The sequence below is a fragment of the Coregonus clupeaformis genome, chromosome 10, assembly GCF_020615455.1.
Source record: "Coregonus clupeaformis isolate EN_2021a chromosome 10, ASM2061545v1, whole genome shotgun sequence".
Classification (NCBI taxonomy): domain Eukaryota; kingdom Metazoa; phylum Chordata; class Actinopteri; order Salmoniformes; family Salmonidae; genus Coregonus; species Coregonus clupeaformis.
This window is the reverse complement of record NC_059201.1, coordinates 51,304,693-51,318,828: the sequence shown is the minus strand read 5'-3', so window position 1 is coordinate 51,318,828 and position 14,136 is coordinate 51,304,693. Positions and strand designations below refer to the sequence as shown.

General features: G+C 42.4%; 1 protein-coding gene across 1 annotated transcript in view; it reads left to right on the top strand.

The window, feature by feature from the left end:
• The window catches only part of LOC121575533 (protein-glutamine gamma-glutamyltransferase 2-like), a 31,264-nt gene extending 17,889 nt beyond the window's left edge, over window positions 1-13,375 (top strand). Inside the window, exons 3-13 of the mRNA XM_045223289.1 lie at window positions 951-1,169; window positions 4,916-5,034; window positions 7,546-7,674; window positions 7,837-8,014; window positions 8,228-8,363; window positions 8,983-9,086; window positions 9,356-9,595; window positions 10,441-10,716; window positions 11,089-11,249; window positions 11,424-11,560; window positions 12,618-13,375. Of these exons, the coding sequence (XP_045079224.1) occupies window positions 951-1,169; window positions 4,916-5,034; window positions 7,546-7,674; window positions 7,837-8,014; window positions 8,228-8,363; window positions 8,983-9,086; window positions 9,356-9,595; window positions 10,441-10,716; window positions 11,089-11,249; window positions 11,424-11,560; window positions 12,618-12,768 (1,850 nt within the window). The 3' untranslated portion in view covers window positions 12,769-13,375. The remainder of the gene's footprint in view (window positions 1-950; window positions 1,170-4,915; window positions 5,035-7,545; window positions 7,675-7,836; window positions 8,015-8,227; window positions 8,364-8,982; window positions 9,087-9,355; window positions 9,596-10,440; window positions 10,717-11,088; window positions 11,250-11,423; window positions 11,561-12,617) is intronic.
• Window positions 13,376-14,136: the final 761 nt, after the last annotated feature.

The window sequence follows — 14,136 nt, the reverse complement described above, 5'->3', positions numbered from 1 at the left end:
GTCATTTCAAAAATGTTGAATCAACATGGAAAACTGATTGGATTTGCAAAAGGTCATCAACGTAAGGGAATTTCTTTCTTTTTTTTACCAACATTTAACCTAAATCCAATGTCATGGTGACATGTTTTGTTGATTTCATGTTGAATTCACGTTAGTTGACAACTCAAACAAATGTAAATAAAAAATGTACGTTTAACTGACGTCTGTGCCCAGTGGGGAGACGTTGCTGCCACGCCCAATAGACTTAAATTTTTTGGAAATAAGTTTACATTTTGAACAGAGAATGGAGAACATTCTTTAACTGGGTCTTGTCTGTCAGGAAATGTCAACGGTACGATGGAAATGCCTAATTGTGTGTTTCTATTGGCACTGGGACCTTGTTTATTTTCCGCAATGGCAATTGTGATCTAGAAAATGATAGGGAGAAAGAAAAGATGATGGTGAGGTCTAATGTTGCTTCAAGGAAAGGGAAACTGTTTTAGCCTGCTCCAATTGTCAGTGTTACCAGTATTGAGCAGAATAGTTAGCTGCCTCCTCTACCATTACTTACCCTCAGGGTTGGGTATGTTACATTCTAAATGTAATCCGTTACAGTTACTAGTTAATTGTCCCAAATTCTTATCAGTAACGGAACTTTACCCAAACTCAGTAATGTAATCTGATTTGTTTCCGTTACTTTTGGATGACTTTCCCCTTAAGAGGCATTAGAAGACAAAAAGGATCCATCAAAAGCATTTGGTGTGTCAACATAGTGGTCTCTGACTTGTGGTCAGACTCGCTCAGATGGAGCAAACTTAAACTTGCACCTATTTTCAATGCTGAATTGAATGTCATTGAGAAAACCACAGAATGGTGTCATAATGTAATTTTTTTTCCACAAACATCCTTTCGGTGTTTCAACAGTTCCTATTCCATCCCTATCCCTTTCTCTCCTCCATGTCCTCTTCCAGGTCCCCAGCCCAATGATCAGTATGGCACACGGGCCTCCTTTGGTCTGATTGACCAAATCGACACCTCCCGCTGGAGTGCTGCCGTCACCAGTCCCCCCGGGAACATGGTGTCCCTGTCCATCTGTTCCCCCCCGGACGCGCCTATCGGACGATGGCGCCTGACCCTGGGTCAGGGGGGCTTGGTGGAGTTTGTGCTGCTCTATAACCCTTGGTGCACAGGTGGGTAAACATTCCTTGAGTCACGCTGTCTGCGAGTGTATCCATTCAGTGTAGTGGGGCCTATGTACAGTATAGCAAGGGAATGCCTTAGATGTCTCTGTTACATAGACAGAGAGCATGACCAATGGAGAGATACGGGCTTACAGCAGTGGAAGGATCACGAAGTGTGGAGAATAGGATGGATGGATGGATTGTAGTTTGGGAGAGGATCTGATGATCATGAATGGGATGGATGGGGATGGATTTTTTTCCCTACCAAGTGATGTATCTACAATACATGTTTTACTTAGAAATGGTGTCCCCATAGGCAACAAAGTCAATAAACAGCATGTAGTCTCATTAATAGAGACAGTTCTACCATGCATGTTTTAGCCAGCAGCATACCATCCTGCATCCCACTGCTGGCTTGCCTCTGAAGATAAGCAGGGTTGGTCCTGGTTGGTCCCTAGAAGGGAGACCAGATGCTGCTGAAAGTGGTGTTGGAGGGCCAGTAGGAAGCACTCTTTCCTCTGGTCTAAAAAGTATCCCAATGCCCCAGTGATTGGGGACATTGCCCTGTGTAGGGTGCTGTCTTTTGTTGGGATGTTAAATGGGTGTCCTGACTCTCTGTGGTCACTAAAGATCCCTTGGCACTTATCGTAAGAGTAGGGGTGTTAACCCCGGTGTTCTAAATTCCCAATCTGGCCCTCATACCATCATGGCCACCTAATCATCCCCAGCTTCCAATTGTCTCATTCACACACAGTATCTGCACAGTATCTGCACATAAGCCCGTATATTTACCACCACAAACCAATGCTGGCATTAAGATTGCACTGAATGAGTTGTACAAGGCCATTAATCAACAGGAAAACGCTCATCCAGATGCAGCGCTCCTAGTAGCCGGGGACTTTAATGCAGGGAAACTTAAATCCGTTCTACCTCATTTCTACCAGCATGTTAAATGTGCAACCAGAGGGGAAAAAACTCTAGACCACCTTTACTCCACACACAGAGACGCATACAAAGCTCTCCCTCGCCCTCCATTTGGCAAATCTGACCATAACTCTATCCTCCTGATTCCTGCTTATAAGCAAAAACTGAAGCAGGAAGCACCAGTGATTCGGCTAATAAAAAAGTGGTCAGATGACGCAGATGCTAAGCTACAGGACTGTTTTGCTAGCACAGACTGGAACATGTTCCGGGGACTCTTCAGACAGCATTGAGGAGTACACCACATCAGTCACTGGCTTCATCAATAAGTGCATCGATGATGTCGTCCCCCCACAGTGACCGTACGTACATACCCCAACCAGAAGCCATGGATTACAGGAAACATCCGCACTGAGCTAAAGGGTAGAGCTGCCGCTTTCAAGGAACGGGACTCTAACCCGGACGCTTATAAGAAATCCCGCTATGACCTCCGACGAACCATCAAACAGGCAAAGAGTCAATACAGGTCTAAGATTGAATCATACTACACTGGCTCTGACGCTCGTCGGATGTGGCAGGGCTTGAAAACTATTACAGACTACAAAGGGAAGCACAGCCGCGATCTACCCAGTGACACAAGCCTACCAGACGAGCTAAACCACTTCTATGCTCGCTTCGAGGCAAGCAACACTGAAGCATGCATGAGAGCACCAGCTGTTCCGGACGACTATGTGATCACGCTCTCCGTAGCCGATGTGAGTAAGACTTTTAAGCAGGTCAACATTCACAAGGCCGCAGGGCCAGACGGATTACCAGGACGTGTACTCCGAGCATGTGCTGACCAACTGGCAAGTGTCTTCACTGACATTTTCAACATGTCCCTGACTGAGTCTGTAATACCAACATGTTTCAAGCAGACCACCATAGTCCCCGTGCCCAAGAACTCTAAGATAACCTGCCTAAATGACTACCGACCCGTAGCACTGACGTCTGTAGCCATGAAGTGCTTTGAAAGACTGGTCATGGCTCACATCAACAGCATAATCCCAGAAACCCTAGACCCACTCCAATTTGCATACCGCCCCAACAGATCCACAGATTATGCAATCTCTATCGCACTCCACACTGCCCTTTCCCACCTGGACAAGAGGAACACCTACGTGAGAATGCTATTCATTGACTACAGCTCAGCATTCAACACCATAGTGCCCTCTAAGCTCATCACTAAGCTAAGGATCCTGGGACTAAACACCTCCCTCTGCAACTGGATCCTGGACTTCCTGACGGGCCGCCCCCAGGTGGTAAGCGGTAGGTAACAACACATCTGCCACACTGATCCTCAACACGGGGGCCCCTCAGGGGTGCGTGCTCAGTCCCCTCCTGTACTCTCTGTTCACCCATGACTGCATGGCCAGGCACGACTCCAACACCATCATTAAGTTTGCCGACGACACAACAGTGGTAGGCCTGATCACCGACAACGATGAGACAGCCTATAGGGAGGAGGTCAGAGATCTGGCCGTGTGGTGCCAGGACAACAACCTCTCCCTCAACGTGACCAAGACAAAGGAGATGATTGTGGACTACAGGAAAAAAAAGAGGACTGAGCACGCCCCCATTCTCATCGACGGGGCTGTAGTGGAACAGGTTGAGAGCTTCAAGTTCCTTGGTGTCCACATCACCAACGAACTATCATGGTCCAAACACACCAAGACAGTCGTGAAGACGGCACAACAAAGCCTATTCCCCCTCAGGAGACTAAAAAGATTTGGCATGAGTCCTCAGATCCTCAAAAAATTCTACAGCTGCACCATCGAGAGCATCCTGACTGGTTGCATCACCGCCTGGTATGGCAACTGCTTGGCCTCTGACCGCAAGGCACTACAGAGGGTAGTGCGTACGGCCCAGTACATCACTGGGGCAAAGCTCCCTGCCATCCAGGACCTCTATACCAGGCGGTGTCAGAGGAAGGCCCTCAAAATTGTCAAAGACTCCAGCCACCCTAGTCATAGACTGTTCTCTCTGCTACCGCACGGCAAGCGGTACCGGAGTGTCAAGTCTAGGTCCAAAAGACTTCTCAACAGCTTCTACCCCCAAGCCATAAGACTCCTGAACAGCTAATCATGGCTACCCGGACTATTTGCACTGCCCCCCCACCCCATCCTTTTTACGCTGCTGCTACTCTGTTAAGTATTTATGCATAGTCACTTTAACTCTACCCATATGTACATATTACCTCAACTACCTCAACTAGCCGGTGCCCCGCACATTGACTATGCAACGGTACCCCCCTGTATATATAGCCTCCCTACTGTCACTTTATTTTACTGTATATATAGCCTCCCTACTGTCACTTTATTTTACTTCTGCTCTTTTTTTCTCAACACTTTTTTGTTGTTGTTTTATTCTTACTTTTTTGTTTAAAATAAATGCACTGTTGGTTAAGGGCTGTAAGTAAGCATTTCACTGTAATGTCTGCACCTGTTGTATTCGGCGCATGTGACCAATAAAATTTGATTTGATTTGATTTGATTTGATTTTATGCAGTTCACAGCTTGGTGACCAGGGCACCAAAACAGAGGAGAAGTTGAGCTTCGCACTTTAATGTTCTAAGTTGTTGCGGAAATTGACCCACTATTATGTTTATTTCTTAATCTACGTCATATCACTGAGTCTACCTTTAATAAACCCTATGCATGTTGAAATACTGTTTTCTTACTGTAAGCACATAATGAGGTATCCTTCATTCCATTTCATTTAACATTTTGGGAGCTTGTCTTTTTCTATGGAGGACGATACCTTATCACTGTATTATTTATGTCTCTTGGCAACAGGCGATGTGGTGTACATGGACAGTGAGGAAAAACTGACGGAGTACGTCTTGGCTCAAGATGGTATCATTTTCCGAGGCAGCTGTGAACACATCATCTCTACACCTTGGAACTTTGGCCAGGTACCAACACCAACACAAGCGCTATCAGCTCCACTTTGTAAAAACATCTTCCTTGGGGGAGAGACAAACTGGAATTTGGTAGTGATAAAGGCTTGACTTTTGAATTTGGCTGAAGCTTACCCCAATAAGGAAAACATTTCCATTATCAAGAGATGTGCTCTAAACCGCTTTCCTACTACTGTACTGTGTACTGTACTGTGTACTTTCAAAATAGAGATAGTGCTGCTTATCAGTGGCCTGACAAGTTTGATGAAGTAAAAAGGGAAAATAGGGTTCAGATGAACTTGTGATGAGTGGGACTTCCTGTCAACTGTTGACTGGTGATATCCACGAATCTAGACATTTCCATTGGTTCAATCAGTGTATGATTGACAGATCATGATAATCCCACTGTGAGATTGTGAGACCTAGATTCCATTGTTGATACAGCTCTGTATTTCATTGGTGTGTGTCATAGTTACATACTGCTTATGCATGTGACTGGCATCCAGCTTTACTAAGCGTTTGCACCTGTTATTTTCAGGGCGGAATCAAAGACAAGAAGCAAACTTCTAATCCTTTGATCTTTATTTGACATTTTGCTCACCCTTGTATGTTTAGTTCGATTTAGAAAATAAATAGGTGCTATTTGCATGTACAGTGGGGGAAAAAGGTATTTAGTCAGCCACCAATTGTGCAAGTTCTCCCACTTAAAAAGATGAGAGAGGCCTGTCATTTTCATCATAGGTACACGTCAACTATGACAGACAAATTGAGAAAAAAAATTCCAGAAAATCACATTGTAGGATTTTTAATGAATTTATTTGCAAATTATGGTGGAAAATAAGTATTTGGTCACCTACAAACAAGCAAGATTTCTGGCTCTCACAGACCTGTAACTTCTTCTTTAAGAGGCTCCTCTGTCCTCCACTCGTTACCTGTATTAATGGCACCTGTTTGAACTTGTTATCAGTATAAAAGACACCTGTCCACAACCTCAAACAGTCACACTCCAAACTCCACTATGTTCAAGACCAAAGAGCTGTCAAAGGACACCAGAAACAAAATTGTAGACCTGCACCAGGCTGGGAAGACTGAATCTGCAATAGGTAAGCAGCTTGGTTTGAAGAAATCAACTGTGGGAGCAATTATTAGGAAATGGAAGACATACAAGACCACTGATAATCTCCCTCGATCTGGGGCTCCACGCAAGATCTCACCCCGTGGGGTCAAAATGATCACAAGAACGGTGAGCAAAAATCCCAGAACCACACGGGGGGACCTAGTGAATGACCTGCAGAGAGCTGGGACCAAAGTAACAAAGCCTACCATCAGTAACACACTACTCCGCTAGGGACTCAAATCCTGCATTGCCAGACGTGTCCCCCTGCTTAAGCCAGTACATGTCCAGGCCCGTCTGAAGTTTGCTAGAGTGCATTTGGATGATCCAGAAGAGGATTGGGAGAATGTCATATGGTCAGATGAAACCAAAATATAACTTTTTGATAAAAACTCAACTCATCGTGTTTGGAGGACAAAGAATGCTGAGTTGCATCCAAAGAACACCATACCTACTGTGAAGCATGGGGGTGGAAACTTCATGCTTTGGGGCTGTTTTTCTGCAAAGGGACCAGGACGACTGATCCGTGTAAAGGAAAGAATGAATGGGTCCATGTATCGTGAGATTGAGTGAAAACCTCCTTCCATCAGCAAGGGCATTGAAGATGAAACGTGGCTGGGTCTTTTTAGCATGACAATGATCCCAAACACACCGCCCGGGCAACGAAGGAGTGGCTTCGTAAGAAGCATTTCAAGGTCCTGGAGTGGCCTAGCCAGTCTCCAGATCTCAACCCCATAGAAAATCTTTGGAGGGAGTTGAAAGTCCGTGTTGCCCAGCGACAGCCCCAAAACATCACTGCTCTAGAGGAGATCTGCATGGAGGAATGGGCCAAAATACCAGCAACAGTGTGTGAAAACCTTGTGAAGACTTACAGAAAACGTTTGACCTGTGTCATTGCCAACAAGGGGTATATAACAAAGTATTGAGAAACTTTTGTTATTGACCAAATACTTATTTTCCACCATAATTTGCAAATAAATTCATAAAAAATCCTACAATGTGATTTTCTGGAAAAAATTCTCTCATTTTGTCTGTCATAGTTGACATGTACCTATGATGAAAATTACAGGCCTCTCTCATCTTTTTAAGTGGGAGAACTTGCACAATTGGTGGCTGACTAAATACTTTTTTTCCCCACTGTACAGATGTAGGATCTTGAACGTTTAGTTCATAATGTTGCTTGATTGGTAGTTAGGCTATTAGCTGACCAAAAGTAGGCTACATGAAAAGTGCAATACTGTTAATATAACTAACTGTGTGTTAGTGTGGGTTTTCAGTTATTTTTTGTAAATCCCTAAAATAATCTGCATTTCCTGTGGTGTAGAAAAGTTTTCAGCAACAAAAGAGTCCTCAAATTGAGATCCTACATCTGTAGTCAATCTTTCCTTGTTTGTTTTGTCTGTGTTGTGTAGTTTGAGGATGGGATCCTGGAAGCTTGTCTGAGAATCCTGGATATGAACCCGAAGTGCCTGCGTAACCCTGGGAAAGACGCTTCCGGGAGGAGAAACCCAATCTATGTGTCCAGAGTCCTCAGTGCCATGGTGAGATCACATCAAATGGCTTTCCCATCCAGTCATGCACTGCATTACACACTACAGTACATACAGCAGAATAGTTTAATATAGATGGCAAATGGCACCGCTCAAGATTACAAAGCAAAATGTGAAATGAAGAGCCTGACCATTGTTGTCCATGTCCCTCAGGTGAACTGCAATGACGACAAAGGGGTCTTGCTGGGCAGGTGGACTAAAGACTATGAGGGCGGGGTGAGCCCCATGTCATGGAGGGGCAGTGTGGAGATCCTGCGGAACTGGGACATGAATGCCTGTCAACCTGTGCGCTTTGGCCAATGCTGGGTGTTTGCAGCAGTGGCCTGCTCAGGTTAGACATGAACGCATAGAAATGCTAACAGCATGTTTTCATACTGTATCGTGATGTAAGATAAATATGTTTTGTTTTGCACAAGACGCGTTAAGTAACACATTCTATGAACTACTTGTGTACAATGTATTTATAATGCCATATGTTCCACCTGTAGTAGTATAGTTCAGGAGTAGTACTGGCTAACTATACATTATTTCTGTGCCCTGTCAGTTTCACGAGCCCTGGGCATCCCTTGTCGAGTAGTCACCAACTACTATTCAGCCCACGACACCAACAGTAACCTGGTGATAGAGCGCTACGTGGATGAGAACGGACAACTTGTTTCGCCTTCGAAAGACATGATATGGTGAGAACTCACGAGGACTATCAAATTGATGAGTGACTGAATTTCCACTCAAACAAATTCAACACAGAGCTACAGTATATAGTTGGAAAATATCGGTTTCACTTTTTAGAATAAAAGTGTAGATTCAAAAGACATCTTTCAAAATAAAATCTTAAAATTACAGACATTTACATTAAGAGTAAGAGTGAAAAAAACTGTTAATGAACTAATATTAACTGCTTTGGCAGGCTAAAATGACAGTACAAAAACTGTACTTTTCTTTATCAAAGTATGTGTTTTAAGATGTAACTGAAAAGTATTGTAGATATACATTCTAAATAATCAATTTTAGGGGTAAATTACTGTATATTTACAGTTTTCAACAGTACAGTAATTCTATAGAAATACAAAATCAAAATACAGTAATTTCTGATTAAAGTAGGTGTTTTAAGATGCAAATCAACCTGCCGATTTTGTAAAAATATATTGTAGTATAGATTAAATTTGCTCATGCCTTTTTGCCAACAATCTGGAAATAGTCAAAGCATTCGGGAAGATATGTGAGCAAATGTCCTGCTCTTTTGCCAGACAGCAATCTGGAAATGTTTAAGGGGTTACAATGGTTGTTGTGTCTTTGTAGGAACTACCACTGCTGGGTCGAGAACTGGATGACCAGACCTGACCTTAAACCAGGTTATGATGGCTGGCAGGTCATGGACCCCACACCACAGGAGAAGAGTGAAGGTAAGGCCTACATGGCATTGAGAATAACCCCAACTACAATAACCTCAACAGCCTCAGAATAGCCCATAAAATGGCCTTACCCCAATTCAAATGTGTATTGATTCCACTGATACCATTCAAGTTAAGTCTTGGGATTTGGTGTAGAAACTACTGAGTTGATAATCATCATATTTTACTAGTAGGGATAAAGATATGCCTTTAGATACGTCTTAAAAACATGTCATTATCAGTTCTGACTTTTTCACTCACTCACTATCCCTTTCTTTCAGGAGTTAACTGCTGTGGCCCTATCCCACTGAAAGCCATCAAGGAGGGCGAGCTCACTTATAAATATGATGCCCCATTTGTGTTCGCTGAGGTCAACGCTGACGTGCACACCTTTATTAAGCGTGAAGATGGCAGCACAAAGAAAATCATCAGCTACGTCCAAGTGGGCCAGAAGATCAGCACTAAGAGTGTGGACAGTGATAGAAGAGAGGACATTACACACCTGTACAAATACCCTGAGGGTAGGGAGCTTCACTACAACAAAAAATAAGGAACCCCAACACTTACCCCTGAGGTACACCACAGGGGCCGCATGTAACCGTGATAAACATTTGTGGCAAGGCTGGCATTCTATTATGTAGGGTGACCAACAGAGTCAGATAAGTGATAACCTGAGGTGCATTCAACAAGGGAAATAGTTTGCGAATGTTACCTAACGTTAGCTCACATATTCCATTTCTCTTGTGTTAGCCGTGACCGTTCGCTTACATTAGCTAACATTCTAAGAAGGTAGCGTGTGGCGAACATAAGTGTCTGTTTCGGGTCTAAACTGCCACTACAAATAATCAAGTGACCATGTAGGCTTTCTATTACATGTAGTAGGAATAGCAAAGCCATTTGCAGTTTGAATATTGTTGATAAAAAGTCATCCTTACAAAAAGTAGCTGTTTGATGTTTCACCGTAACATTTGAGAATGTATATTCAAATTGTTGAACTGAAATTGTTACTCTGGCAACATGTTGGCAAACAGAAGCCTTGTTGAACTCGCCTCAGGTTGCAGTGAAAAGGCGGGGATAGAAGAAGGGGAAGGAGAGGTAGGAAACAGGGGAAGCTTGGGGTCGATGATACAAACACACCACTGTAACATGCCACCAGGACACACCAATGTCACATTACACCACAATATGCCACCAAGATAGCAGATAGGAAAGCGTATGGAGCCTCGAAAGAGGAAATATATGGTGAAAGTCACTAAGGACTACTCTGCTTTGGAAACAAGTTCTTATTCTTCCCTAAATGTGTCAGAGTTGATCAGAGGCTAAACACAGTATGAAGGCATGTATGACTTGTTTTTTGTGCCCCCAGGTTCTGACGAGGAAAGGGAGGCCTTTACAAAAGCCAACCACCAGAACAAACTTCTGCAGCAGCAAGAGAATGCTGGCCTGCTTATCGTTATCAAGGTTTCCGCGGAGATGAGGAAGGGCTGCGACTTTGACGTGTTCGCCGTGGTTATGAATAACACGCCCAATGAGAAAAAGTGCCGTCTGGTGTTCGGCTCTAGAGCTGTGTCCTCCAACGGCATTCTGGGAGAGAACTGTGGGTTCAAAGACCTGCTCAACGTAGAGTTGGCACCTGGAGAAGGTCAGTTGGCTTTGTAGAATGGAGTGTTCTGTGTAAATATGTATGAGTGTGATATACTGTATGTATTTCTGGCATTGATTATCATTTACACCTAGCTCATTTAGAGTATAAGACTGTGTATGGATTTATCTCTTCATGTTCTTTCATTGTCTAATGCTAATTGTGTATCTGTGTCTATTTAGGCCTCCTGTAGCTCAGTTGGTAGAGCATGGCGCTTGTAACGCCAGGCTGTAAGTCGCTCTGGATAAGAGCGTCTGCTAAATGAATAAAATGTAAAAACTCTCCAGTGCTTTATGTATCTGCTTATGTCAACATGTGAGATGTTGTGCTTTTGTGAGTGTCTCACTTTCTCTGCTTTATGTCTCGCTCCAGAGAAGCGGGTTCCTCTGAGAATGAACTACTCCAAGTATGTCGAGAACCTCACTGAGGACAATTTGATCCGGCTGGCGGCTCTGCTCCTAGACTACGGCACCCAAGAGACCTATCTTGCTGTGAGGAACGTTGAACTGGAAAACCCTGAGATCAAAATCAGGGTACGGTCACTACTGTCACTACCTCAACACTTTACAAAACAAGAATACAGCATACAATAAAAATGTGTTCATGTAATAGTTAACATGAATAGTGTATTAATTAATGCATTAATCTTTCTCTAGCCAATTAAATGCAATGTCTTAAAGCATTAAGAGATGTTCCTTACGCTGTAGATTCTTGGGGAACCCAAAGAGAACCGTAAGCTGGCGGCTGAGATCACCCTACAGAACCCTCTGCCAGTACCACTGCAGAACTGCTGCTTCACCGTGGAGGGGTCCAACCTCACTGGAGGACAGATCATCACTGAGAAGTAGGACAACCATGGCAGTGTGACATCTATGTTATGTCCAAAAATAACTAATAACAGATCATTAAACACTAACAACAGGACAGGTGCTTTTGTGTATATAGGACATGTTAGTAAAGGTCAAAGCATATATAGCCATTTAGTGTTGTGTGACAGGTATGTCCATAACCATGTGTAATTCATGCACATATAATAATCTAGTCACTGAGTGGTGTATGTCCATGCTTTGGTAGTTGTAGTCAATGATAAGATAAATGTCTGTTTTTTAGCAGACAATAATGCTTACATGTCAAAAGCAGAATAACAGCCTTATTAGGGCTAAGATGGATACTGAATTCCCAGCCATCTACAAATCAAGCAGACTAAAACTATCCAAGAGTTTTGCCAAGGTCACAATTCATGAAGCTTTTCAAAAAAAGATTTTGATTTGAAAAGTAACACTTTCACATAAAAGACCAGGGAGTTGGCTTGACAAAAGCTGTCTGTTTCACCAGTTAATGAATGTTAGTCAGGATTAATTCACTATTTATAACATAATTGGATTTTGAGAGTATCGCTTTGTCAGAGTTGGGTCTCCAAGCATTCAGATGGTTGTGATGATAGGGTTTAGTTGACTTGCGACTCCCAGGTGTTTGGTTCAATGTGGTGTTACGCAATCAAGACGACTGCCCAGAGGCAGAGAATATGAATGGATTTGATCATAAAGACAGTTTTGAATGTGTTTGACAAGCTCCTATGACAGATTGACATATCCTATACGGATATATGAATATGGTTATATGGTTATTTAGCAGATTTTTTTATCCAAAGTAACTTCTATTTATATGGCTGGCAGTGTAGGATGAGAGCATACTGTAGACAGTGATGCAATACATACACAGTCCTGGCTGGTCAACTCAGCAAAATTATTACAATAACACTAGCTAAAGACATCCATTGATAGCCAAGGTATTCATCAAAAAAATTATCAACTCTCTAAACAGTTATGCTGAGAATATTGCATGATAGAGTGTTACAGAGCATGTCATTAGAGTAACTTCTAAATATGTACTTTCCTTAGACTTAACTCCACGGTGGAACCCGGGCAAGATGCCAAGGTCAAAATCTACTTCACGCCCACCCATTCAGGCCTGAGGAAACTGGTGGTCGACTTTAACAGCAATAAGCTGTGTCACGTCAAGGGATACAGGAATGTCATCATCGGCAAGTAGAGGACCCACCCTGAGCCTACACGCTATGCATATTTCTATACCCCAAGATCTCTTTTATCACCTATAGATATACATTTCTCTGTTTGTTAGAATTATATCATATCATCAAGTAAGATTCTGAGTATGTGTAAATGTACTTGGCAAATAAAGGTGATTCGGATTATACATTTTTGCATGCAAAGCTTAGAAAGTTAGGACTTTTATATTTTTGCTTATTGATATATTTTAAATGAATTTATTTACAATATAGTGCACACTAGAGGCCTTTTCATATAAATGGACGCAAAACAACATTTACATTTTCGGGCTCACTTTAAAAAAAAACTATTGTCAAGCAAATCCACTATTTGTTGGGATTAGAAGTCTGTGCAAGTAAAGCTTTATAATGTCATATTTTTATTACGCTTTTTGATACAGTAAGTGGCCTATGTTGAACATGAATATATTGACAATGCTGCAGACTAGTATTGCTAATAGTTATAGAAGTATTAAATGGATTTGGATTGTCTATTAAAAGTCTACAATGATGAATGGCATAATGTGTACTATGTAATATTTGTATACTCAGTTTGCAGTAACCACTATCATTAAAATGTATTGGATTATACTGTGTATTTTCTTATTGCAATGCAGCAGGCAATATTACAATATGTTAATTGGTAGAAATACATTTCGATACCCATGAAAAAGTATTTGATATGCTCATTTATTATTTAGTCATATAGCTCTACAGAAGTCACGCCAGCTCCAACCCTACAGTATATGAACCCTTCATAAACAATTGTACAATGAGAAGAGCAACATGAACAAATACAGTGGCTTGAAAAAGTATTCACCCCCCTTGGCACTTTTCCTATTTTGTTGCCTTACAACCTGGAATTAAAATATATTTGGGGGGGATTTGTATCATTTGATTTACACAACATGCCTACCACTTTGAAGATGCAAAACATATTTTATTGTGAAACAAACAAGAAATAAGACGAAAAAACAGAACTTGAGCATGCATAACTATTCACCCCCCCCGATTAAATACTTTGTAGAGACATCTTTTGCAGCAATTACAGCTGCAAGTCTCTTGGGGTATGTCTCTATAAGCTTGGCACATCTAGCCACTGGGATTTTTGCCCATTCTTCAAGGCAAAACTGTTCCAGCTCCTTCAAGTTGGATGGGTTCCGCTGGTGTACAGCAATCTTTAAGTCATACCACAGATTCTCAATTGGATTGAGGTCTGGGCTTTGACTAGGCCATTCCAAGACATTTAAATGTTTCCCCTTAAACCACTCAAGTGTTACTTTAGCAGTATGCTTAAGGTCATTGTCCTGCTGGAAGGTGAACTTTTGTCCCAGTCTGAAAAACATCCCCAC